The sequence below is a fragment of the Oculina patagonica genome, chromosome 3 (assembly GCF_052425735.1).
Source record: "Oculina patagonica isolate OP01 chromosome 3, crgOcupat, whole genome shotgun sequence".
NCBI classification, from domain to species: domain Eukaryota; kingdom Metazoa; phylum Cnidaria; class Anthozoa; order Scleractinia; family Oculinidae; genus Oculina; species Oculina patagonica.
The window spans coordinates 28431836-28459608 of record NC_135760.1 but is presented as its reverse complement, the minus strand read 5'-3'; the positions used below and the strand labels follow the sequence as shown (position 1 = coordinate 28459608).

The window sequence follows — 27773 nt, the reverse complement described above, 5'->3', positions numbered from 1 at the left end:
TATAATGTGACAACACCAGCAAACGTATTCAATCAACAATCAGTCTTTATTTCACTTTCACCTCGAGCGGCAAATTACAGCTAACGGTAACATAGTAAAATAGTCTTGTCCGAAACAACAAAAACTAGCTAACCGCAAGCAGACTGCAGAAAAAGCTAGCTGCAAGCAAACTGGCGTGAAAGCTTACTGCATTAAAAGCGCGATCTATAAAAGGTTGAGGGTGACTCTGATCCTAAACTTAACTTGAAACGGCTTAACTCCCTAATCCCTTGGGGTTAGTGTTAAACTTTTTTTTTTTTTTTGCGTTAGGGCTAGGCTTTTGCGTTAGGGCTAAGTCTGTAACCCTAATCTGAAACTCTAACCCCGACCCTACGGCCTTGGGGTTACCTTTTGCGTTAGGGCTAGGACTGTAACCCTAAAAATTTAGCTGACTTCATCGTCTTGAGAAAGAAAAGGTTTCCTTTGTTTATCGTTCGTAAAAGAAAAGTCAAAAGACGCCGCGCAAGCAAAAACCTTGTCTTTTTGCATGTGTTATTTTTCGAAAACGAAGGAAAGACCAGCAAAATTAAATACAGGGCAGTGTTGAGCACACGTAAACGAACTTGCGTGCGAAATTTGGAGTTGTTTGTGACAATTTTCAATTTGGCCAAAACACAAAGTACGTTTCTTGCGCTCACGCCTTCAAATAGACAATATTTGACTGTATTTTGTTATAAATTTAACTCAAGCTTGTCCGGCCCTGTAAATATCAGTCACTGAAGACTGATTAACGAAGATAACAGAGATAAATGTAGTTCTGTAAATGTGTGGTTCCAGAAAATGTCCATACTTCCCCCACAGAAGGGATTGGAAATTCCTGGGGGTAGGAGGGGTCTAAAAGGCCTAAAACTTTAAGGAAATGTATGAAGCTTAATTGGAAATTCCAAGGGGTGGCGACCGTGTCTTAGGAAACATGCCTTCGGTGGGGGAGGTATAGATAATTTATGGAACTACACAATATGTTCTAGCTACAATCAGGTATATACATGTATTTAAGGGATCTACTACTGTTTTCATTTTCCTAACTAATAGTGGCGAGAAGCTAGAGAGAAGTTTGAGAAAGCTGCAGATTTGATGGAGGCTGACAGTAGAGTCAAGAAGACCATATGGGGTCAGTTTTGGTCTGCTCATCAAGTAAGTAGGTACTAGTTATAGCTAGTTAAACATATTACCTGGCAAGTTACATGTACACAATATTATACTGTTTAGTATGATAGGTCAGTTGCAAAAAGTATAAGTGTATGTCACGAAAATGGGGCCGTTGTTTGGTTTGGCCAAAATTATCAGTCCTTGTGGGGTCAGCTCTGGTGTTCTCATGTAAGCCCCTAAGTAAGACAAAAGATAAAGAAAACATTAAAACTTGCAAATAAAAAAGTGCTAAAACAAGCAAAATGAACAAAAGTCGGACACAAATCATTATAATAATTATTATTTTGCTATACTTAATGCTATACTTTTGCCATCTCTTCACGTCACAAATTTCCACTATGTTGGAGCCATCTTGAACCACGGTGTAAGCCAATCAACGAACCGGAAACACCCCACGTGATCACTAGTTTCCTATCCAGTCTTTCTACTATCCATGATAAAATTCTTTAATTTCTCTATTGTTAAATAGCTTGGGATAATACTTATCAAACTTCTTTGCAACCACTTTTTGTATTACAAATAAGCCATTAGAATCATAACTTTCTCTAGCTTTTTTGAACATACAAGTCCATTTTTCAAAGATTTAAATGTTATCAAATTATTTGATGAAGTAACTTTTCACATTGCTGTTTTTATGTACAAATTTAAAAACCAACTTCTTCCCTCTAATTTTTTTTTTTTTTTTTTACTTCGGTAAAAGAAACTCACAATTACAACACAAGACTCCTCTAGAATGACTTATGCTTTACCCAAAACCAGAACAAACTATGGAATCTTTAATATTAGATATCAGGGTGCTAAAATCTGGAATGCTATCAGTGATAATGTTAAGCTTATGTTAGGTACTTAAACAATTTAAGAAAAGTTCAAATCAAACATTAATTGTTGCAAGCTATTAACTGAACTATTTACCGGTATAACTCTAATTTTCAATTCCTTTCTTCTGTTAGTACAAAATCTGTTCATTAAAAAAAACCCTTAATTTCCCACCTTTTTTCACTAAGTAAACTTAGATTTTGTTTGTGTGTTGTTGTATTTGTTATCTAAATCTTTAGTACATCTGACCCTTTTAACAGCGCAACGCGCCTTACCGTGGCCACCCAACAAACTTTTTTACAAGTGTGCTCTCGTAATATTATTATTTGCTTGACGAACACAGCTACTTGCAAAGTTAAATATGATCAAATAGATGCTTGTTACATTGTATTTACCAACAAAACGCAGTGAAAATGTTAAATATTACAATATGACACTTGTTTGTTGGGTGGCCACAATAAGGCGCATCGCGCTGTAAAATTTTTTGTAATAAACACTAAGGATAGCTGCCCAATCTTATTAGCCAATGGTGGTTATTTTGGGCAGCCATGCACTTTATTTTATTTTTATTCGTGTCTGTATTGTAAATTAAATTAAGTTAAGGGTGCGAATAAAGTTGTTGTTCTTGTTGTATAAGTCAGCGACAACAGACACAACTTTAAACGTTTGTTGTGACAAATTTGATCACCGTGAACAATGCATTTCGCAAGTGAATTTTGCTCCTGCAATCCTGGCGGGACACTAGGTGGTTGCCGAGGAATTCATAGAGAATTAAGTCGCCGTTATTTGGCATAAAATCCATTTGTCATCCTGTTTTCCTTTGCTTTCAAGACTTCTTTTCTTTCTATGTCCCAAGGACTACAAAGTGCGAAATGTTTTTCTGTTCAGAGCGCCTCTTGGGACTCATTCGGGATCTCCCCTGGTTTTCTGCTGGCTGGTTTATGCCCAGAAGGCGACTGTGGTATTCACAGTGTTGACGTTCAGTGCAGTGCTAGCAAAGGCTTGAAATGTTCGTAAACCTTTGAAAGCGAAAAAAGCGACTGTTTATGCGATTGTCTCCTCTTTAAATGAATTTGTAGGGTATGTAATTTTACGGATTTCCACAAAATCTGGTCCAAAGATTCTTTGTCCCATGCTCGAGTCATGTTGAACATTTCATCTTCATTATTTATTACCGAGCTAAAAATTCACCATCTTTATTATTTACTACAAAACTTGATGAATTCGACATTGCTGATCCTAGCAGTATGCAGGACGCGTGTCACTTATCAACCTATAGTAAAATGGCCCAGCTCACAACGAGTCTCTCGTAGCTCAGTTGGTTAGAGCGCCCAACCGGTATCTGGGAGGCCATGGGTTCGATTCCCGTCGGGGACTCAGAATTTTTCTTTGTCGCATGCTCGAGTCATGTTGAACACTTCATCTTCAGATTTTCAATACGTTTAGCAAAAAAATCTTTTGAGGGATTTCTATTTCTATTTTCTAAGACACCTGTGAAGGTATACAGTAACCTTTAAAGGTAACTATTAAATGATTGAAATATAAGTTGGGCATAATGGCCTTTGCATTATGTACTTTTCAGCTGTGTTGTGGTTTTTTGTTAGGACTAAATTTTCAACAATTTTGAGTTAAAACTTTATGAACACTCGTTGGTGAGAACTTTGGTTTTGGTTCAGTTCAGAACAAAGTACATACCGTAGAATTCCGGTTATAAGCCCTGGGCTTATACAACTTCATAAGGGTTTTTGGGTGGGCTTATAAATGGGGGGGGGCTTATATTCGGGAGGGCTTATAAGCGGAAGGAAAAAAACGTTTCGAAACGAGCCTCAGGAGTGTTGAACTGTTCACTGTGGCCAGGATTTCTTTGCCAGACTTGTACTGATCTGCACTTACCTTTACCAATTAAGGCATTCATTTTTAGAAAGTTTGGGAAATGGTTCTTTTAATTTCTATATTTTTAAAAAGGTGTGCTGGTGATATTTACAGATTGTCCTTCTTAACAACTGTATACACTGTACAGTGTGGATTCCATACACTGTACAAGTGATACAAGTGCTGTGAACTAACCCAATGCTCTTTCTCTGGCTTTCATTGCAGAGATTTTTCAAATACTTGTGTATTGCATCTAAAGTGAGCAGTGTTGTTAGTATTGCTAAAGATGCCATTGGGGATGGAAAAGTAGGTTTACCTTACTTTCATTGTTAACTACATTTAACTAATGCTCTTTGTTCATGCAAGCTTTGTTGAGGTCATGTACGGTAATTGTAAAAGCTGTATGAAGCCCCCTTTCTCTCCTTTAGTAATAACAATGTAATGTAAATGCATAAGTCCATTTACATATGGCAAGCCAAGACAAATTACGAGTGAAAACACTTTTTTGTGTTAAGGTATCAGTATACCCCAAATGACAATCATGCGCTGGAGCTGCCTTACAGTCTGGTAACTAACTTAAATCCCAGCAAAGTATATATTTTCTGAAAGCTTTGGAATTGCAGATTACGAAGATATGTTTATTGTAAGTTAAAATATTAATGTTGTCCAAATAGAGCGTGTTTTATTTCCAAAAGTACCGAGGCTCATCAATTGGGTCCGTTTCGGACAAATTTGAATGGGAAACAGCGATCAACATCACTATGTGTTCTTCACACCTTTCTCTAAATACTGTGTCAGGGAATAACGATTACTTGTCTGGTTTGTTTTTGACATGCAGTTAAACTTCAAGATTGTAACGAACCACTATTCTGTGCGTTAAAACAGTCATAACCTTTGAACGAAGAAGAAAATAAAAATTCGCCGACACAGTTTTGTTGCTCGATTATCGGGCTTCATTCTTGCCAAATTTAAGTGGAAAATGTTGAAACTGCATTGAAAACTAACTTACCCGGTAAAATGTGTGCCTCTCAATTCAAAAATTTGTTTTTGAGATACGAAAGAAAATGTTTTTTTGGGGCGTTCTTCCGGTGTAATGAGATTAATTACACAAGACGTGTGAAAATGATAATGTGTTACAATTCGTGTTCTAAATTGGACACGCACACTAGCATGGGATGAACGAAGTGTCTTTATTTAGGCAAAGGCCTCATTATATGATGTTTCACACGTCATTCGCTTATCTCGAGATTACATCTTGTAACATCCCTCCTTTTTTGAAAGAGAAAAAAATAATCAATAATGATTGTCTAATTCGAGCTTGGTTTACAGATTACAAAGACTGTTGCTAATTCAAATTGATAAAGCGATTCGCACGATATCGATCAGTGTTCATGTCAAGTTCTTTCCTAGAGGATCAACTAGTAATCAAAGAAATCAAAATCTGGTGACCTAATAAAATCAATATGGAAATGTCAGTCCGGATTGGTTGATTGTCTGTCTACTTTATTTGCAGACAAAGTCTTTCAGGTAACCGGGGGTTCTCCTGGTACGTTGGGGTCTCACTGGTTGGGTGTTCACTGGTCCTGGTTGGGTAAGACTCGTCGCAACTGCTTTAGGTGGTTCGCCAGCTTGATGTTGTTGCTTAGCTTCCTTAGGGATTGGTAAGCTAACAGCTGGCTCCGTCTGGTGTCTCTACGCTGTATGATCTATCGTCCAGGCGAGCTGCGACAGTTGCTCTCTTCCATACCTTGTCGCCTTATCGGAACGGCTTCATCCTAACGACGTCGCCTTCTGCTAGTTCTCTGAGATCTTTGGCGCCTTGGTTGAAGTATCTAACCTGTTGCTCCTGCCGCTTCGCCAGGTTCCGCTGATCTTTCTCCGGATACGTCACTCTTGGCTGTAGCAACGCTCTGGATGTTGGCAACAGAGTCTTCGTGCGCCGGTTCATCAGCCTTTGTACTGGGCTTGAGTCCATTCCTTGGGTTGGTGTGTTCCGATAGTCAAGGATTGCCATGTAGGGATCTTTGCCGCTATCGAGTGCTTTACGTAGAAGACTCTTTGCAGTCTTAAACTGCTGACTCTGCCTTTCCGTTGGCTTTACTGTTGCCAGGGCTACTTGGGGTATGCTCAAAGTCCCATGCTTCCGCAAATTTTCGGAACTCTTGGCAGTCAAATTGTGGCCCATTATCACTGATGACTTGGTCGGGGCAACCGTATCTTGCAAAATGACTCTTGAGCCTCAGGATCACTGTGCTGGCTAGGGTGTTGTTCAGCTTATCTATCTCCCAGAAGTTACTGAAATAGTCGACTGTGATAAGGAACTCCTTATTGTCGAATGTGAAGAGGTCAACTCCGATCCTCTCCCATGGTCTGGATGGTATCTCTAGTGGCATCAGTGGCTGATTTGTTTGAGACTTCTCAAATTTCCTGCAAGTCTCACATGCGGCTATCATCTCTTTGACTTCAGCGTTCATGCCTGGCCAAAAGATGCATTCTCATGCACGTCTGAGACACGACTCAGCTCCCATGTGTGATGAGTGAATTTTCTGTTTCATCTCTCCGCGTAGGGCTTTTGGTATGACGACTCTTTCACTTCTGAAAATGAGTTCGTCTTGCACTGAGAGCTCGTCTCGTACACTGTAGTACGGTGTCACCTGCACTGGCGCTGCATTTCTTTCCGCTGGCCAACCCCGGAGGATCACGGACTTGAGGATCTGTAGTGTTTCATCCTTCTCTGTCTCGATTCGTATCTCCTGCAGCCGCTGGTCTGAGATGGGTAAGAAACTCACCATATTGACATGCTCAAAGTCCGCTCCTGTTGGGTGCTCTGTGCTTGGTAGGTATGCGCGAGATAAGAAATCAGCAATGTGCATTTCTGTTCCCTTTTCGTAACGAACTTCCAAGTCGTACTTTTGGAGTCTCATAATCATTCCTTGCAGGCGTCTTGGTGCACATGGGAGTGGCTTCTTGAGGATCGCTTCAAGAGGCTTGTGGTCACTGTAGACTGTGACATGTCTACCAAATGTTAACTGGTTAAATTTCTCTAGTGCGTAAACGATGGCTAGCATCTCTTTCTCTATCTGGGCGTATCGTGTCTCGGTATCGGTGAGGGCACGGCTAGCGTACGCCACTGGTTTCTGATTCTGTAGGAGGGCAGCACCTAGGCCCTTCTGACTGGCATCACACTGAATAGCTAGTGGACTGGACGGGTCGTAGTAACTTAGGATTGGTGCTTCTGTGACTATCCTTTGGACCTCTTGAAAAGCTTTGTCTTGCTCTTCTGTCCAGCTCCACGGTTCATCTTTGCGGGTGAGTCGTCGAATCGGCTCCATACTGTCCGCTAGTCTTGGTAGAAACTTTGATAGGTAGTTCACAAAGCCATTTAGCCGCTGTATGCCTTCAATATCGACAGGTCTCGGCATATCCATGATTGCCTTTGCTTTCTCGGGATCTATCTTGATGCCTTCATTGGTTAGCACATGTCCCGTGAATGTCACGCTCTTTGTGCGCAATTTCAGCTTGTCTGGGTTGAGGGCGATACCTTGCGACTGGCATCTCTCTAGCAGCTTGATCAACTTCTGGTCATGGTCTGCATTAGCCTGTTCTTCTGTGTCCCCAACTCCATATATCAAGACGTCATCCACGATGTCTAGCACGCCTTCTAAGCTGGCCAGGGCCTGATTCACTCTTTTCTGGAATATTTCAGAGGACACAGATAATCCAAACGGGAGCCTGCACCACCGGTACCTTCCAAAAGGTGTTGCAAAAGTGGTGAGTAAACTGGACTCGTCATCGAGGACGCAATGCCCGTATCCTGAACGTAAGTCAATGGTTGAGAATACCTTGGCTTGTCCAAGTTCAGGCAGGATGTCTTCGTGGATAGGAAGCTGATAACGCTCACGCTTAAGGGCTGCATTCAGTGGTCTTGGGTCTATGCAAATTCTGAGTGCTCCAGACTTCTTTGTCGCCACAACCACGCTGCTGACCCATGGGGTGGGTTTTTCGACTGGAGCGATTACTCCCAGATTCTGAAGTCTATCTACTTCTTTCTTGATCTTCTCTTTTATTGCTGTGGGAATTCTTCTTGTTGGTGTGACGACTGGTTGTACATTTGGGTCGATCTCAATCTTCACCATGCCTGGGAAACGTCCGAGTTGGCTCTTGAAGACCTTTGGGTATTGCGTGACAACTTGCTGCACAGTCAGTAATTGATGAACCACTGTTTCATTCCGCTTAGGCGCTGGTACTGACTTGAAATTATTCCAGTGTATTGTTAGGAGCTTCATGTGTTGTGCAGCTCTTGCCCCAATCAAGGGGGTTAATTTTCCCGTAACTACAACGAACTCCGCAGAGTACTTCTTCTGGTTTTGAGGATTCGTGACGATGATTCTTGTTGTGCCTAATGGCGTGACTTCGGTTTTATTCCACATGATAAGGGTTTTTGAAGTGGGTGCTAAGTTGTAATCTGCAACGACGTCTTTCGGCAAGATGTTTATCGACGATCCACAATCCACTTGAAACTTAATGGGCTTGTCATCAATCAGCATTTCGGAATAGATCTCTTTGGGAAGGCGGTTCTTATCAGATGGTTCAACAGAACATATGTTTGCACTTTTAACTGCTATGCCAGCTATGTAGTCGATGTCTTCATCTTCGTCCGCTGAAGATGAGGGGGTATCTGTCGATGAGATCTTGTTTACGCGTTTTTCAGACTTCTTGCATTTTGCTGCAAAGTGATTTCTTCCTCCACATTGACGGCATTTGTGACCCCACGCTGGGCATTTTCCTTTTTCGAACGGGTGAATTCCACCACAGAAGAGGCAGGATTTTCGAGACTTGTCATTCTTCTCATTCTTGCCGTTTCTCCGCTTACTGTGTGGAGGACGCAATGTTTCTCGGTTTTCCTTAATTCGATGGACATCCTCGGATGTCTTTGTGCCTGAGATTATAATCTTCATTTGTGATGCACTGGTTTCCGAACTTCTACAGATGTCGATGTACTTGTTTAGCGTAAGCTTTCTTTCTTGTAGAAGTCGTTTTTTTGTTTGCGGGTTTTGGATTCCCAACACGATCCTGTCGCGGATAAGCGATTCTCGAATGCACTCACAAAAGTTGCATGTCTGCGAGAGAGTACGCAGTGCAGCCACGTATGCATCAAAGGTTTCGTCGGGCGATTGATTCCGACTGTTGAACACATACCGCTCGTATGTTTCGTTTGTTTCGCCGATCGTGAACTCATCGAATTTCTTCAGGATGTTTTTCAATTTCTCCCTGTCATGGGCGTTGTCAAAGGACATTCCATTAAAAATTTTGAGAGCTTCAGGCCCGATGCAATGAAGAAAAAGCGTGACTTGATAGGTTTCAGGCTGTTGGCGAATGTTCATTATAACTGCGTAATTGCTCCATGCCTGTGTGAAGGTTTTCCAGTTTTCTGCGATGTTTCCTTTTACGTCCAGAGGACTCGGCGGGTGTATTCCTTGAATAGGGAATGCTATCTGTGCGGGGCTCGCCGCACTTGCAGTGGTACTGGTAGTGGTCGCTATCGACGCCTGTAGCGTTATTGGCGGCGATGAAGTTGTAGAGGTTCCTTCAGTAGTAGTTATAGTTGGGTCATCCCACCGCTGCCATCATGTTACAATTCGTGTTCTAAATTGGACACGCACACTAGCATGGGATGAACGAAGTGTCTTTATTTAGGCAAAGGCCTCATTATATGATGTTTCACACGTCATTCGCTTATCTCGAGATTACATCTTGTAAAATAATGCATTGAGCAATAGAATGAAGGCTCATTTTACTTTAACAGTAGAACTTGTTCAAAGCAGTGTCAAATGTTGTCTCTGGCCGGAAACAGTCTGTTGCATGATTTCAGTTCTACCGCTCGCATTATAACAATTTTTGTCTCAGTGCCGCAGTTTTAGAAATGTTAAATCTAAAACAATGAAACATGAAATCGCAGGCATCCTAAAGTAAGTTGAGGAACCGCCCGTGATGCCAGGTCGTGACGCTACCACTTCAAGTGGCGAAAAATAACTCGTCGCTATCTATTAGCGCATCAGGTTGTTGTTGATCGTCGTATCTACCAAATGTTTTTTCCCGGTTTTGCAACATTCTTCGACTTGAGATAGGGACGGAAAAATGTTTCTTCTTTGCTCCTGGAAAACTATGCATTTGGCTAGCGCAAAACACCCAAACCAACTTGTCGAAAACCAAGAACTCTGATAGTCACACAAAGGTAGTATCGCCACGCTCCTTTAGACAACCTGTTGATGACAGCTATCAATATCAGACAATGAATGGCAAGAAATGTTTTCCCTTCATAACTTTGTGTAGAGTCAATCTTTTTCCATGAATTTTTTTTTGAATGAAAGGTCTTAAGAGGAAGTTTCCAGAAAAATCAAACAGAAATGATTTTTTGCTGCAACACTGAAAAACAGAGAGTTCACTCATCTTTTGCATATAGGTAGCCCCTAGTAATACAGTGTACTAAAAACATCATGTTTTTTTTCTTCAAATATTATTTTTCTGAGAAAAACGAAATTTTTGATTTCATGTCTAGACTCGATCCAGAGGGTCCAAAGTGACTGGGACAAAAATTATTTGCTGTACACAACTTGTGAATTCCCAGCATAATGTACATAGTTCAGCGTGGTGGACTTAAGCTGTTTTTGTGAAATCTTAAATCTCACTGAAACCTAATACAGGGTTGAGTCTTTGAAATCATCTCTGGTGAATTCGCGACCTAGCCTCAACATTCTTCAGGAATGTGTTTGAAAAAAATATTGCCGGCCAAAAAATCTCGAAAAATACCGTAAAAAATGGTCTTCCCATGATCGGAGAGCAAATTACAGTAACTGTCAAAAACACATCCTTAAAATCAATACATCCTCCTTTTTCATAATTCAAGAGACATTTAACTACTGGTTCTTTTTTAGTGTGTTATCATAGGTTTGCAGTCAACAGGGGAAGCTAGAACCCTGGAACAACTTGAAGAGGCAGGAGGAGAACTGACTGACTTTGTTTCCACTGCTAAGTAAGTTAGAACATACAGCCTGTAGTTACAAATTCTTGTGTATACCTAGATGCAAAGTTAAACTGTTTAGAAGTAGTTTTATCTATCATGATAACTTCGTGCCGCTTAATATGTGTACCTCAAATTTTGAGGTTATTAAGTGTTCATATGATCAAGCTATTGTTTTATCTCATTGCTTATTCATTCTGATGTATTTGCCAACTAGCCGGCATGCTTCTGTAGATTGCGAAGAGCGCAACATCTTTGATGTAGGTGAGATGTATTTCTTTTGTTAACAGACTGAATAAAAAGAATTAAATTCATAGATGACCTGGGATAGATGACATTGTTTTAAATACATTATAAACTTGGCGGGTTTCAAAAACAAAGCACTCACTCAGCTTAGATAGACTAGAGAAATGAATTTATTTAGTAGATAAAAATAATAAGTTGCTGTGTAGCACTTTGTTCATGTACTATAAAATGTTTTTTTCTTAAAAAGTGCTGAAATGTTGTCTCGTTTTGCAAAACGTTTCGGCAATAACCCCTTCATCAGTCGCAAAGTTGTTGCAAATGATGAAGCAGTTATTTCCGAAAGGTTTCGCAAAACAAGACTACCATACATTTCAGCACTTTTTAAGAAAATAACATTTTATAGAGAAATGAATTCTCGATTAATATCTCTTTTATGTGCACTTAGAACGCTTCGAATTAAATACCAGCAACAAAAGGAAGAGTTTAACTTTATAAAAAGTGATCTGGGCATAAAGAGGGGGTGAGTAGGTTTGCGGATCGACGGATTTAGCCTAAAAAAGTGCACAGATTGTGGATTTTTGCAAAATATTGAGCGGATTTGTGGATTTCGAAAATACAGCGGATTGCGGATTAGCTGTGAATTTTGGAGCGGATTTCAGTTTCTTCATGTCAGGAAGTTCGAATCGTGGATACTAAACGACATTCCCGGAATCACTTTGGTCGGTCTTTGTCGGTATGTTAGCGGAATATTATTGTCGCAAAAACAAGCAATGAAAAGAAACTTCTTGAAAAAATGGCATGAAAACAACATTTACTGTCTGTTGGAGTGAAACTATATACTACATAAAATTTTCAAGTAATGTGGATTCGGATTTGTACAAAAATAGTGACGGATTGACGGATTTAGCCAAAAATAGCACGGATCGGCGGATTTGCATACCCCTATTCACCCCCCTCCATAAAACAGTTACCAACATTCGTCAGAATGTGGCTACGCATACCGCAAACACCTGCAGATTAGCCGCACCCTGAATTAAACAACTCATATTTTGGAAAAAGAGTTTCTTGAAAGTAAATCAAAGAAAATCAAAAGTTGAGTCTTTAGAACTTCATTGAACGTAAACTCACTAAACATTGAAATGGAAAGTACTTCAGTCTTACCCACTGTTTGAGCTCTTTAAAATGAACACCACCTTTGATCTTTGGTTGAACTTTTTTTGGTATTTGTTGACTGGTATTTCTTCATTAAACACAGTTTTTCCATAGATTTTTGTGTGACAACAAGAATGCAACATACGTTTGCAGTTTGCAGAACGTTCGTAGCTTAGTAAACAGGCATTCGATTGGATGCGAAAATGGGACTAGGGCGAGAATGAACAAGCAAAACAAGGCTATCATATCGTTTGATAAAGAGATTTGGGAGCCATCTGTTGGAGATAAACTTGTTGAATGAGGAAAGTTTCTTAATCAGTTCAACAAATTTGCCATCAAAGTACTTAATGGTGAAGAAACAGTAGGCCATCTACCACGTGAATACTCATGGTGTTTTCTCCCTCCTGGAGTATCAAATATAATACTGTTGAAGTTATAGGCCATTGTCGACACTGCAAACAGCTTTTAGGAGCTGTCAAACTTGCAAAAGCAATGACCAGTACTCTCTTGTAGTTTTATGTAATATTAATTTACATACTTTTCCATAAAAGTGTCAATACATGAAAATTACGGCACCTTTTCCAAATTTTCCCACAGATAAGCCGCAATCCCGATTCGAGCGAAGATTTTTGGGGAAAAGGTGTGGCTTATATCTGTGGGTGTTTTCGGAAATTAACTCTGTAAATAGAGACTGCCGTGCTGTGCCGTGCTCGGAGAAAACCAAACTTAATTCCCTATACAACGATCAAAACAACTCATTCAAGATCTCTTTTTAAAGCTCTCATCATGCTCTTTATTTATATAAAAGCGCAAAATGCATTGCGAAAGACTTAAATCTACAAAATGTCTGAAGTGGTTATCAGAAGTTCAATCACAAGTGAAGAACAAAAGGATACATTCACAACATTTCGATTTTAAATTTTAAATTAGGTTTTAACTAAATTTTAAATTAGATTATTGTTTATAGTAGATTCTTAATTTTTTTAGTACATTAGAGAGGGCCACAAATTTATTAGTTGTAAAACTATTACGTGTAACCCTCTATAAATAAAGTTTGATTGATTGATTGATTGAACATCATTCGCTGAAGGTAGCTTAATTGCACTATTATTCCAGTCTTTTGAAGTCACTTGGGCATCTTCTTCCAAAATATCTCACCTTTTTAGAAACAAATGAAACCGAAGTTGTGCAACATGTTTTCAGTGGCTACCCAAACTTATACCCAAAGGAATTAATGGAGCCTTTAGGCTTCAATTTCTAGCAATATTGCCCATTTCAGAAAGACACAAATAAATCGGCGCGGTGTTGTAATGTAATGAAGTTCCAATCTAAGAAGCCCTCTCATCGGTTTAAACAGTGTGCTTCATGAGTGTACAAAGCACTGGAGCTGATGACTGCTCTTAGCTTGCCATCATCTGCCCCTTTGTGTGTATGTGCAGCTTTTAGATTGTCACAGATCTAGCTTTTTTGCAAGCTGATATTTCAAGATTAAACAGTACAGTGCTACCAAACAATTAATAAGAAGACCTCAAGTACTAGTGGTGCATGTTTTTATTGAAGGGAAATAAATGAAATGAGACACTGTGAATCCTGGCCACTGAAAAAAAATTCAGTGGCTCAGGTGGGACTTGAACCCACGACCTTCGGGTTGCATGACCACTGCTCTACCATCTGAGCTACAAAGCCACAGATGGGAACAGCGCGTGAGTGAATCCCATATGAACTTACATGTGGACAGGAGTTTCCTATTGAAGGGATTCAAACACTTTTTAAAAAGAGTTTTGTAAAACAAAACGAGATGTCTTGATGCAAACACATAGGATCTAGGGCGCCATCCAAGCAGGCAGGCTCTGTGGCGGAAAACAAAATCGCCTGCTGTTAAAAATAAGTAAATATGTACACTCTTAGTGACTGAATGTCTCATTTGGTTCGTTGCATTGAGAAGGATGGTCTAGATCTTACCTTCCTCGCCTTCAGCATCTTCAGGGTCCACAATGGAACGCAAAAAAGCAATCATGAGGGACAAGATCATAACCTGATCGTAAACACTGATTCCAAGAAGCTGACACGAGTACATCAAAATGGCGGGTGAATGGCCCATTTCTGAGAGGAATTAAACCGACAATTGGATAAAATTTTATTTTATCACGATCCAAGTCAATCTGGGTTGATCTGAGGCGATTTGAGCTTATCCGACCCGGACTGGTCCGAGTTGATCCGGTCCAAGTTTTGTACTTGCTTCATCCAAGCAGACAATTTAGGAAAAACCCTGGTTTAATAGCAAATTTCTCCTTAATGTTAGTAAAACTGTATCATAAAAACAAATAAAAAAGCCTGGACTGTACATTGTTCAGTTTGAAAGCACTCGAGGAAATGACAACAGCACTGCTCAACAAAGATTTACGGAAAAGTACCCAAACATGCTCACTGATTGGAATAAAGTTTATTCATTACCATTTCAAACCACCTTAGAGTCAAAAGCCTGAGAATTTCAGTATAAAGTTCCAAATCGTATTGTCTTTACAAACAAAAAAACTATGTCGTCTTGTGTAGTTGAGTCTCCCATTTGTGCTTTGTGCTTTGTGCTTAGAAGAGGTAGAATCCGTCAAGCATTTACTCTTTTCCTGCACCAAATCCTCTGAGTTTTGGAAATCCGTCCTATCTTGGCTGAGAGACAATAATATATATGTTGAGAATTTGACCTAAACAGATCTGATATTTGGTAAATTTGATGTTATTGAGGATTTTTTCTTGGTCAATCATATACTATTGTTAGGCATACATTACATTTACTCTAGGAAATTCCAGAATAGCATGCCTTCCTTTCTGTGCTTTTTCGCTGAAATTTGATGTGTGTTTAATATTGAATTTTATATCGCCAGGAAAAGAGATAAGCTCTCTCTTCACTATAAAAATGGGAAGAGTTAGTAAATGTTCTGCAGCCAGAACAAGCTTAATGCAAAAATTAAGTTCAGTATTATTGTTAAGTAGCCTTGTGCGAGTGTCAGTTTATTTATTTATTTATTTATTTTTGTAACTTCCTACTAAAGTAGTAGGGATGTGCACTGGCTTGTGTTTCTCCCTACATTTGTTTTGTGTTCTCAGCGCTTCCTTGCATGCTTTATAACAGAGCATGGTCAAGGCTTGTTTTATTTGTTAATTTATAACAACAAGGTGATTTGTTTATATATGGGGTCTCTGAGTGCAATTTGGGATAAATAAGCACAAAATGTTTTTCAAAGGCTAACAAAAAATTGCGATTTGTAGTCTTTGAAAAATTTATGAGTGCTTTAAGTGCCATTCTCAGAGAAAGTGTTCCAGACCTTGGAAGTTGGGGTCAACCGATTTTCCTGAAACTTACTGCAGAAGTTAACCTTGATGCCCCCCCCCCGACGCCCAAAAAAAGAAAAAAAAAAACAAACCAAAAAAAAATCAAAAATTCCCTTCAATTTAATTCCAAACAAAGAAAGAAAAAAAAAAAATTAAATTAAAAAAAAAAAGGGAAACCCCCCTGGCAGGGCCTCCTTGATGAGATATTCCAAAAGCCATTTGGGTTTGGTTTTCTGACTTTTACGCTGTACTTTCAAAGTTCCAGGGGTGGTGCCATATTGAGCCTTCAACTCATGAAAAATGCTGTTTTTGAAGGAGTAAGTTTGCAGTTGTATAAAATCATACAAACAAAACCTTTTGACTAAGGTAAATACTTGTAGGCTGTGATTCTACTATAAGTGCGCTTTCATTTCAAAAAATATTATGCCAATTTGGCATAGAGGGTTCTGACAGTGTGAAGCATGGCACGAATTTTGGTCAACTTTTGATGAGAAAACCACTACCCAAAAATTGCTGAAAACTTTGTTGTTGTTCACTACCTTTTAGTTCCTCTGCAAAGCTGTTTGCAGTGAAGCCTGCCACGTCACTTCGAATCATGTCTTTCCGCCGCGTGCGAGAAGGCACCAAGATAAACGCAAATACTCACAAGGCAAATGGCCGACCGCTTCGGTTTTTATTGACCTTCACAGCAAATACATCTGCTGGATTAACAAACTCTTATTCTGCATGAAGTTTTTATCCTGTTGCGGGTAGCAGTTTCCAAGAATCTTGAAATCAAAACGTGGTTTCTTCCGAAGAAAATGCCGCCATGTTTGTTTTTAATGCCCAGACTCCTCTCTACAATTCAGAGCTTGGCCTACTAAGCATTCGTCATTCGCGAACGATTCGAACGAATTACAAGTGTTTCAGGAGTGTTTAGAAGTGATAATCTCGAAAAAATGATATCAAGAGAGCATCCAAGTTTAAGATATTGTGAGCTCAAACTAAAAAGGAGGTATGACAAGTGAAATTTAGCTTTCGTAAGACTTAATTTATATTAAACATTGCAACAACCACCGTGTCAGTGTTTCGAAACCGTGCTTGTTTGCCCTTGTTTGTTTACCAATAGAACTTCACTTGAACTTCAAACTTTATGGTCTGTATATTTTTTTTTTCCAAAATTTGAGCTTCCAAATCGGGGGTGCGGCTTATCTACGGGTGCGGCTTACATGTGTATACACGGAACTTTACGGTATTTTTATTTATTTTTAAACACTTTAATTTGCCTTGATGAGGCTTAAAGTTCTTAGGAAAGCTGTTAGCAGTTATAAGTCGAGTAAACATAAATTTTGACTGTTAAAATTGCCAAAAAATTAGAAAATCAATACTGATGAAATCAGTTTGTTCCCCTCAAAAGCTTGTTCCTCAAAATATAATGTGCATACAATACAGGGAGTCCGCATTACGTCTAAGTATTAGTTTACTATACTAATAGATACACTTCTTTCAAACATATCCATGCTGAACTTGCTAAAACTTAACTTACCAAAGCGATTTAACGTTCCTTTAGTAAAGGTAAATTTCCATATCTTTGAAAATCGTGCGAGTGAACATCCTACAGCGAAATTGTATTTCCCAATGATCGTTACATTCTGCATTTGTTAACAAAAGTCCTTAATACAATCAAGAAACGTTTCTAAAGCCGCTCAGTTCCTCGCCATCATGCCCCATTTTTGCTATTTCGGTTGCACGCTGTCCATCCGCCATTTTGCATAATTGTGGTCGCAAGAGAACTGGGGCTAGAGTCGCCTGACTGAAAACGTGTTGACCCAACGTTTTTCAAACAAACCTTCCACACAACTCATTAAGGGCGCTTTCCATTCGACCAAAAATCCCGGTTTGAAATTCCGGGTATTCCGTGTGGCGAATGGAACAGTATTTTCCGGTTGTTTGCACCAACGAAGCAAAACAAATGGCGGCCTCGTTGCCTCTTTTACTTGCTTTGGAGTTGTTCGACGACTCTGAAGCTAAAACGAACGATACTTCAAGCGACGGCGATGATATCTTTTCAGTGTAGCTAGCTGTTACCTGCGAAGGAATATAAATAGAGTCCGCGAGTCTGACCACTTTGATATACGATACCAGCATATTTTCCTGATGAATCCAAGAGTCACTTTCGAAGGACGAGAGAAACATGCGAGCTGTTTACTCGCCAGGCCATGCTCACAGGAAGGAAACCACTTCGTAACGGATCTGGCTCGAGTAAGAGCTGTAAGCTTTCGGTGACAAACAAACACGCCGAGCACTGTGTTGAGAAGCCATCTTGACTATGTGGCCATGTTTGATTCCGGCTTGGAGAAGCCTGCAGCTGGCCGAAGTAGGAATAGTCGAATGGAACGGTATTTTCAGGAATTTTTGGACAACCTCGCGAGGTTGTCATAAAATTCCGGAATTTTATTCCGGGAAATTTCTGTTCCATTCGCTTCCCAACCCGGAATCCCCGGAATATTTGGTTGAATGGAAAGTGCCCTAAGATACCTTTGAAATGTGAGAATATTTCGAATTAGCCTCTTTTTGACGCCTGACTCGTGAGACTTTTTCATTTTGGTTGCATTTTATTAGACCTAGCCTGGGTGGAACAATTCATAATGCGACACCAGGCCCGCAAATCAACCAAATGGCTTATTAAAATCACTCTTATAATGAAATGAAACATGTATTAACAAATGTTTTATCTCTGGTGTCAAGTGAGAGCCATTAAAATATTCTCTTTTCTGCAGATTACACTTTTATAGGGTATAAAAGAACTACACCACAGTCAATAAATCTTGAAAAAAAAAAAAACAGTTTTTGTCATAATCAGTCATTAAAAAAAACGTCTTTGTTTTTTCTCAGATTGACTTTTTAGACTGACTTCAATTTGGAAATAATTGGATAATGACTAAAAACCTGTGGCTGATTGCTTGAGCAAGAGGAGTGTACGTAAACGGCAGTGTCCGCCTAAAACATGCATGAACTTTTACTCTGTTCTCCACAGAGGCCTCTTAATTTTTTTTGTAAGGGATGGGAAATGGGGAGAGTTGAAAGGTTAGCGCGAGCCTGAGGAGTGAAAAACAAAAGCGCTCGGGGGACACTGGAAAGAAGGAAGGAAAATCGAGTCGTTTTACGCGCTCCCCCAATTTCTTTTTACGTTTTTTTTACCTTTCCCCCTCCACTGAAGGTGTCTCATTTTGATTCGAATGTTGATTATAATATAATGATGATCTAACAATAGTAGTGCCTTCTGTCCTCAAATCCTAATATAAAGGCTAGCCATACCCGCATAATGCCACTTAGGGTAACCGATGTGTTTTTCTTAGCAAACGGCAATGGCTTGCACGACTCGAGGGCTCGCACATTGACAAGATTTTCGATGGTGTTTGCCTATAGGGTCCCTATAAGTTTTACCCGCGAACCACGTCAACCCACGCAACAAACCAGTGAGAGCGATTTCTACACAGAAAAAAAATGGAAAATTAAAAACGTAACTTTATATCCCAGCTACATGTACATCATTCAAATTTGTTTGATTAAAATATTTTGCCTGGAAGCTAGGCTTCACGTTTCATAAGTTGTTTGGCATCCAGTTACATTTTTGAAAAAAAAGTTTACCATGAGATGAATTCCCATAAGACACTGTAATTTGTGATGGCGTTGCCTATCCGTCAAGATGGCGGTCACAACCGTGACCGGCCTGAAGATCTATTATTGTCGCGTTGTGCTAAAAGAATATTACCGTGAGTCAACTCTCGATATAGGCAACATGCTTGGGACATCGTTTAGTGTCCGTAATAGCGAGAGTCCGTAATAGCGGGATCTGTGGGAAAAACATTAAGTAATATAGACTGTTTTTCAAGAACTGTAATTAACGTGCTCATCAACAGTTCCAGCAGAGAACCTACGCAGTAGCCGTTGGGTACAGAGCATGACAATGGTCGAAGTAATTCTGTTTGAGGTAAGAAGTCGTCTGGAAGAAAAGGTTGCAGTACTTTCCGAAATCTAACCTAAGCTGTCGTTTTTCAGTGTTGTAATTCACCAGTCAGGTCACTCTGACTGCTAAGCTGAAGGAAATGGTGAGCGCACCATTCACATGCATATATGTATGTGGCTATTTCTGCCAACTGCAACCAGGACTGGTTATCGGTTTTGTGCATCATTGAAGAGTCCTGACAACATTGTGATGTCGATTGATGGCACTTATTCTACACCATATACTGAATACATACTGTTACTTGTTTCTCATCATTACATGAGCATGATTGTCATTTCAATATAATAAAAATTCAAATCAGTACTGCTTTTTGCAAATTTCCAAAGTTAAAACTGTCCATAAAAACCAACATTTAGCTAGTTTTACTAGTTCTACTTTCCGATCTTTAATTTATTTAGCTTGGTGGGGCATGCTATTATGATCCATGATGTGTAAGTCAGTTTTAACCTCGAAAAATCCCTAAAAACAGTAGAAATTTTAATTTTTAACAAAATGACGGGCGCAAGTTTCAGAAAAACGATTCAACATAAATAGCTATAAATCTAAACAGATTCTTGAGCTACTGTTGGCCACCTAGTTGATTTGTGGGCCCGTGTCATATGCTTAACAGTCAAGTTCCACCCAGGTCCAATGAAATATGACCAAAATGAAAGTGTCACGATTCTGTCTTTAAAAGTTGAGCAAAGGACTTTTGTTGAAAAAACCCTCTGAACAGGAAAACTTCATAATGTATAAAGCGTACACTCTCGTAAGCGGACAGCTCTACTTGCGGCCACCTTGTTTGAAACCCCGTTTTAACTCCCCGTACAAACTCTGTATTTTTGCATTCTCGTAAGCGGACATTCCCGTAAGCGGCCGCGGCCACTTTCCAAGATTACGACTTAGACTTTTTCTTTGTTTTTAAGCTCTCGTAAGCGGACACCCTAAAGAAAATCCTACTAACAACCTCTGTATCTTGTCGTAATCAATCAAATTCACATTGCCGTTCGTGACAATGATTTTACAGCAATTACAGGACCACATTTCAGTGCTTGTTTTATCGTCATCCACGTCCGTCCGGTTATTAATAGCTGGGCAAGCTCCCTAGTGGCCATCTTTCCGCTACACCTCTAGTGGCCGCTTACATGAACCATTCTCGTAAGCGGCCAGCTCCAGTAACGGACACTTTTTTCGCGTCTCGAGGGTGTGCGCTTACGAGAGCTTTGACTGTACGTTGAGTCCACACGTTTTCAGTCAGGCGACTCTCGACCCAGTTCTCTTGTGACCACATCCAAAATGGCGGATGGACAGTGTGCAGCCAAAACAGCAAAAATGAAAGAACTGAGCAGCTTTAGAAATGTTATTTGATTGTAAGGGAATACAAAGGAATTCTGTCAACAAATGCAGAATGTAACGATCATCAGGAAGTACGATTACGCCATAGGATGTTTCTACTCGCACGATTTTCAAAAATATGGAAACTTACTTTACTTGAAGAGCGTTTAATACGCCTTGGAAGGTTAAGTTTTGGCAAGTTAAGCATGGATATGTTTGAAAGAAGTGTATCTATTAGTATAGTAAACTATCACGTAGACATAATACAGACTCCTTGTATTGTATCCCTGCACATTATATTTTGAGGTTCAAGCTTTTGAGGGGAACAAACTGATTTCATCAGTATTGATTTTCTAATTTTTGGCAATTTTAACAGTCAAAATTTATGTTTACTCGACTTATTACTGCTAATTACAGCTTTCCTAAGAACTTTAAGCCTCATCAAGGCAAATTAAAGTGTTTAAAAATAAATAAAATAAGTACGGATGTTAAACTATTGCTTTTGACAATATGCAAATTAGGTCAGGGTGTGCTTCAAAATGGGTCATTAAAGAGCTAAAAAATTGCACAGCCCAAATTTTTCTCAACTGAATTTTGTTCTACATGCATTGGGATAACTCCTGATCTAAGTGTCCTTTTTTGCTAGTTAGGCAGCTAAAAAATATGAACATCTCAATTTTGGCAATTTTGGCTAGTGGTTTTTTCATCAAAAATTGGCCAAATTTTTTTCGGCATATGTGACCTCTCACGCGAAAACGTACACTAAGGGCTTTATACCGAACGGGTAAAATACACGGCTACCGAACGGGTAACGCACGGCTCACAAAGCCGTGTGGAACGGGTGAAACCGGCTGCACGGCTGAACGGCTTGTAATTTAATTATTCTGAACGCACGGTTATGAACAACTGAACGGCTGTCGAAAAATTTGGAACGCACGGTTATGATCTACTGAACGGCTGTCAAAAAATTTGGAACGCACGGCTATGAGCTACTGAACGGCTTACAATTTATTCGGAACGCATAGCGATGAACGGCAGAACGGCTTATGAAGTTATGAAAAAAAAAATTATTGTGAACCGACAGCTGTGAACGAGCCGACCGGTAAACCTAAAGTTTTAAACAGATAGCTGTAAATGTCCGAACGCGAAAAGACAGAATTAATTCGTGATTGTATGCAGACGGTGCGGAAATAATTATACTAGCGGCGGTAAATTTCAAGCTTGAAACAACAAAAAATAACTTTGAACTGACAACCAAATGTTTCGAAAAGCCATTAATAATTTAAATCTCTTCGGCTTGAACCCAGAGTGGCTAAAAAGTATAATAAATTTTAATCGATCAAGCGAACTAGCAAAGATATAAACGTAAACATACTGAGCATGAAACGAGACGCAAAAGGTCAAATTTTAATTACATTCGACATTTTGTCGCTTTCTTTCGTTTGTACACTGAGGTGAAACTCGCTCTCACTCTTTGTGGCAATCTCTTTTTCGCTCATACTAATGAAGTATCATATGCTAATATTTTTCTTTCAGTTATTGAAAAGATAGTTACATTTTGTCGGTATTTATTGTCATTTTCCAATTCGCTAGTAGCTTTGACTCAAACTCAAAAAACCGTGAGCGAGAAAATCAAAATCAGGTGAACTGCAAGCGGACTCTGTTCGCTCAGGCTGAGAGCATGACTTTGCAGCCAAAATATGAAAAAATTTGCATACGATTGAGAAATCACCGTGACAGGTAACGCAACAGCAGCCAACCTCTGTGGATCAATTCCACAGAATGCGTGTTGGCCGTCAGTGGCCTTAACTGCGCTATAAGCTCGCCCCCAATTTAAATCCTTTGTGCTTGTCCGGGAGTTTATTAAGTAAAGGTGTGCAGTTGCTTGCCCATCTGAGCCCAGACAGTGAAGCATCAGCCCATTTTGAAGTTGGGATGATGCACATGCCTCTGAAAACATGGCAGGAAGGCAGCAGCCTTAACACTGCACATTTCTTCTGTTCTAGAGGTGTGTTACAAGCTTTAATTGAAAAGCAGTTCCCAGCAGCAGACAGAAGAAGAGTGGCTGATCTGTTTGGTATTGATAGTGATGCTAGTGACAAAATGTCTGACAGATCTTCCCCTGCACTAGGACAAGGTACCCCCAAAAGGAGAAGACAACAAGGTTAGTCAGTAGTTAATCAGCGAGATGACAAAATTAGCTTTTGGGCTGGAGTGATGCATATGTAATCTGCATCCACTTAGTTTCCATTTTGTGCAAGGCAATATTTTTGGGGGAGCTACGTACAATTGACCAAGTTTTCTCTGTTTCCTACATCAGTCAAAGTATAATTTTTCATGAGCAAATAAGGTATTGGCTGCTGCACATGGTAAGCTCAATCTCCAGTGAGCTGCAGCCCTGATTTATTGAACTTTAGGCAGCCTTTAAAACTGTAAAAACTCATGTACATGTATACGCCTGAGTATATGTTGAATTCCCTTCTGTCTTGCCCAGAGTATGTTATATATAATGCCCGCCGGGAGTTCCGTTTAGGGGAAAACTGTGCCTGAGGTCTTGCAGCCTCAGGCCATGCTCAAGACTAAGGGAACAGTTTTTTCCTATATGGACCGATCTAGGCCGGCAAATAACGTTTTTATTTTTTTCCTACTTTAATTTGTTTAGTAAAGAAACCCGGAAAATTGTGTTGCAAAATCTTTGCTTGTATATACACACACATTCAATTTCAATGTTGAGTCGATTGACGGGTTAGAAAGAGTGAAGAATGCTGTTTCCTTTTAAAAATTTCAGAGAAAAAAAAGCCTCGCTAAAAATGAGCTGTAACCAAGAAAGGTTCAGCATGTTTAATTTACATTGCAAAGAGACAAGAAAAGCAAATGAAGTTCTAAATATGGCAGAAATGAAGCACAAAACTTGACTCTTTTAAATCGATTTTGGCTTCCCAATGAAAATTCCCTATAAATGTTTCAAAGTCTTGAAAAAAAACTCTGCTTGCAGGGTGTTTACCCTCTCCGACTGAAAAGCAGTTTCTCTAGCTATACACAGTCTTTACTTATATATAACAAATTAAAAATGCCGGCATTGATTCCCGGCAGAATATTATTCTGATAACAGTGCAAAAGTGAAACTGAATAAAATGCTTATTTTGGTCGTCTACATACGGCACAATGTTGCAATAATTAATTTGACCGTTTTTACCGAATGGTAATGAGGTGTAGTGATCATTCTCGAAGTCACGTGTCACAACTGGATCCCTCACTCGCTCACTCCATTCTGATATTAAACCGCAATTAATTTATGCATTTAACAGTAAACGTGCTGCCAGAAAGGTTCTTTAAAACGCCATTCAGCACATGTCAATCAAAAAGAAATTATTCTCCAACCTCGTTTCCAGGGTCTCTCTCTTTCACAAGGTTGAATTTTTACAAAACAAATCGAAAGAGGATCAGTTACACTTATGGTGATAAAAGAGAATAGAATTCGCTCAACAAAGCCTCAGGGCTTACACTATCAATGACCTGTTGCGTAAGAAAACATTCCAAGGCAAATGAAGTGAGATTGTGACATTACTGATAGCAGCTATAAGGTACATGCAGTTATGCTTGTCTTCTGACGTGTTTAAGTAAACACGACATTCATGGCATGCTTTTGTTTCGCATCACGTCATCTGTTTTTCATCTTTTTGAGTCGAGCAGAAACGCACATCTTTCTCTCAAATTTTATTAGCTTCTCAAAATAACGCTATATGTGCTGACAGAAAAGTAAACATATTCATAAAACAAATTTACTAAATGGAAAAAGGATCAAAGGTTACACTAAAACAGTATTTTGTGGTGAAAAAATAGAAATCGCGCTACGAAACCTGAGAGCACAAACAAAGTGACATGTTTGGACGCTTATTTAAAAAAACCTATCAATGACCCATTGACGCAAGAAAACATTCAAACACAAATTAAGTGAGATTGGGACATTATTGATGGCAGCTATAAGCTGCATGCAGTTACGCTTAAATTATAAAAAATATTATTGCGCTTGCCGTGTGACATGTTTTAGTTAACACAACATCCACAGCACGTTTTTGTTTCGTGTCACGTTAGTATTGAACGCTTGTAATAAAGTGAAATTGCATTACATTATGATTTTGGAAAAAAATGTGAAGGTCTGCACTTCATCGAATTACCATGAGGTTGCTCGAAGAGCCTTTTATTAACCAGAGAATCTCATTTTCATGTAATATGGCTAGTAATGTTTTGTTTTGGCAAAAAGTGACAGAAAAACAAGGTGAACCTGTACAACGACAGTTGGTGAAAAGCTATAATTTCAATTTTGGAGAGCAAAACTTTCATGTGTTGGCCACATTCGCTTTGGTTATTTTGTTATCAGCATTGTCATTTTTGTGTCATTTGCTGAGTGTTTTGAAGTATTATCAGCTGTATGTGACCTTTTTACCTTTTGTTGGCGCCACTTTTCTGCATTGAACTCTACCTGATGTTTTCTCATATATTTCAAACAGAGTTTGTGTAATATAATCCCAATTATATGGACAGGCCGCTTTGTGCCCATGATAAAATTAGGATTATTTTTCTAAGCTTTTTTGTTATTTTTTACACTGTCTTTATCTTAAGCTTTGTACATAAATTTTACCTCGTTTGTTGTAAATCATAGTTAATGTTTTTGTAGAGCTTTTTTGGATATACTTTTAATGCATAATAAATTATGTATTTTTATATTTGTAAATTTTTGAATAGAAGGCCACTTGTTTATCTGTTTTATGCTGTCGTGTGCCCCCCCCCCCCCTACTTGTTCTAATTAATTGAAAATGTAAAGTAGAAAATTTGGAAATTAGAATTTATTAATTTGCTGTCATGGATTGCATTTTGAAGTTACTTAACAGTGTTGCCCACTGTTGCAAGATTAAGTGTGTGAATCGAAGTGTTTCAAGGAAATCAAATCAGGAGACCCACCCCCACTTACAATCTTAATATGACGAACTGTGGAGCCACTGTTGCTCTGCCGAAAGTGAAACTTTTGAAAAGTTTTTATTTCTCTGGTGGTTCTATTTTGAAATCTTTACCTTTGAAAACTAGGCAGTCTTTAAGCAAATTATTTGTGTAGCATAAGTTACTAAGATTTCTATCTTTTTATCTTATTTTATGTCATGTTTTATATTTTTATATTGTTTTTTTTTCTTTCACAGGACCCCTTTTAATAACAGTACCCATGTACTAAAGGGTCATCCTGGATAAATATTCAATATTGTTATTATTATATTTAACTAGACCATACCATAGATATGTACAGTTCTCCAGTTCTCTTGTTTGATAACATTTCCCTTTTTCCATTATATTTTCTAGCTAGCAAAGCCTCCAAACCCAAGAAAGTCAAGACTGCACTTGAGATGATCTATAACTGTAAATTTAATCTGCTTTTGTTACAACGTTTTTTGCTGCTTTTTTATGTTTGTTACACGGCAGTTATGCCAATAGTTTGTTAATTTTCAGTGAGTAGTGGCTCTGATAGTGACTCTGATGGCAGTGAAAAGAAAAATGCTGAGAGGGAGTTGTTCAACGTTAGCAAACAAAGTGGCAAGGATGTGGCTGCAGAGTCTGGTAACAGTTCAGCGGCAGAAGATGAGGATGATTTCAATCCTTTTAAAATGTCAGGATCAGAGGATGAAGGTAGAAAGCTGTAATTTGTCACTTGAACATTTGGGCACGCAGCATATGTGGTGCATAATAATTTGCATTCCAAAAGATTGGGGACAGTTTCTCATCCCCCACCCCCTGTAATAAATTTATAGGCTACTCATTTGCATTAAGTGTTAGGTGATGATTCCTGACAAGCAAAACTCGAGAGGGTTTGCCAAGAGAACGGACAATTTTAATTCTTTCTGCAAATTAAGTGATGTCACTAGGGATGCTAAGAAAAAATATGCTCTACTTTGTCTGTATTCGCTTTTTTCACGATCCCATAATACACCTTGTTTACCCCCCAAAATTTTTGCATAAGCATTGTTTTCAATTTCTCTTGGGATGATTGTACCGTATTTTCTCGATGAAACGCCGGACCCCGATTAAACGCCGGTCTCGTATAAACGCGGGGTCAAAATTGCTAGTTTTTAAATAAACGCCGGGGGCGTTTGTTCGAGGTCCCGGCGTTTATTTGAGGTCAAGCTAACAAGTAAATATATTTTGTTTGCATACATAAACTATCCAATCCGTAATAGTGTGCCTTTGGAAAATAATCACCTTTGGATACCCAGGGACACTTTTTCGGGGCAGAACGAAGAGAAAAATCGCCCCGCCTTGACAAACTTCCCTTTGGTCTCGAAGATCGGTAACAATAAATCAATCTGAAGAAATGGCAGAAAATTGCAGTCCGATAATAAACGCTGGGCCCCGATTACACGCCAGGTTCACAAAGCCAAGTTTGAAATAAATGCGGGGGGCGTTTATTTGAGAAAATACGGTATATGTCATTGTAAATCCCAAGAGAAATTGAAAACAATGCTTATGCAAAAATTTTGGGGGTAAACAAAGTGTATTATGGGAACGGTGAAAACAGCGAATGGTTTTTTGTTTCTATCTCCCTCTTTTTACGACTGAATTTGTGGGTAGCCTGGTTGGTCGGTTGGTCCATCATCTGTTAACTTTTCATTGCAACTCCGCTGATCAGCAGATATACTTGTAGAAAGAGTGTAGCAAAACCGCTGTATATTAAAAGGCGGCCTTTTAAATTTAAAGGGATTTATAAGAAAAACCAGAGGCAAAGAAACAAAATATGGCTGACAATTACGTGCAGAATTAAGTAATCGGTCGCCAAAACAT

At 39.2% G+C, this 27773-nt stretch overlaps 2 protein-coding genes across 2 annotated transcripts in view; one reads left to right on the top strand and one right to left on the bottom strand.

Moving 5' to 3' along the window:
- The window catches only part of LOC144647380 (uncharacterized), a 308906-nt gene that overhangs the window by 188372 nt on the left and 92761 nt on the right, over positions 1 to 27773 (bottom strand). The window lies entirely within an intron of this gene.
- LOC144645921 (protein strawberry notch homolog 1-like) overlaps positions 1 to 27773 on the top strand; it is a 161662-nt gene that overhangs the window by 73020 nt on the left and 60869 nt on the right. Inside the window, exons 16-21 of the mRNA XM_078505435.1 lie at positions 1072 to 1173; positions 4102 to 4182; positions 10812 to 10909; positions 22955 to 23112; positions 26301 to 26357; positions 26448 to 26624. Coding sequence (XP_078361561.1) covers positions 1072 to 1173; positions 4102 to 4182; positions 10812 to 10909; positions 22955 to 23112; positions 26301 to 26357; positions 26448 to 26624 — 673 coding nt within the window. The remainder of the gene's footprint in view (positions 1 to 1071; positions 1174 to 4101; positions 4183 to 10811; positions 10910 to 22954; positions 23113 to 26300; positions 26358 to 26447; positions 26625 to 27773) is intronic.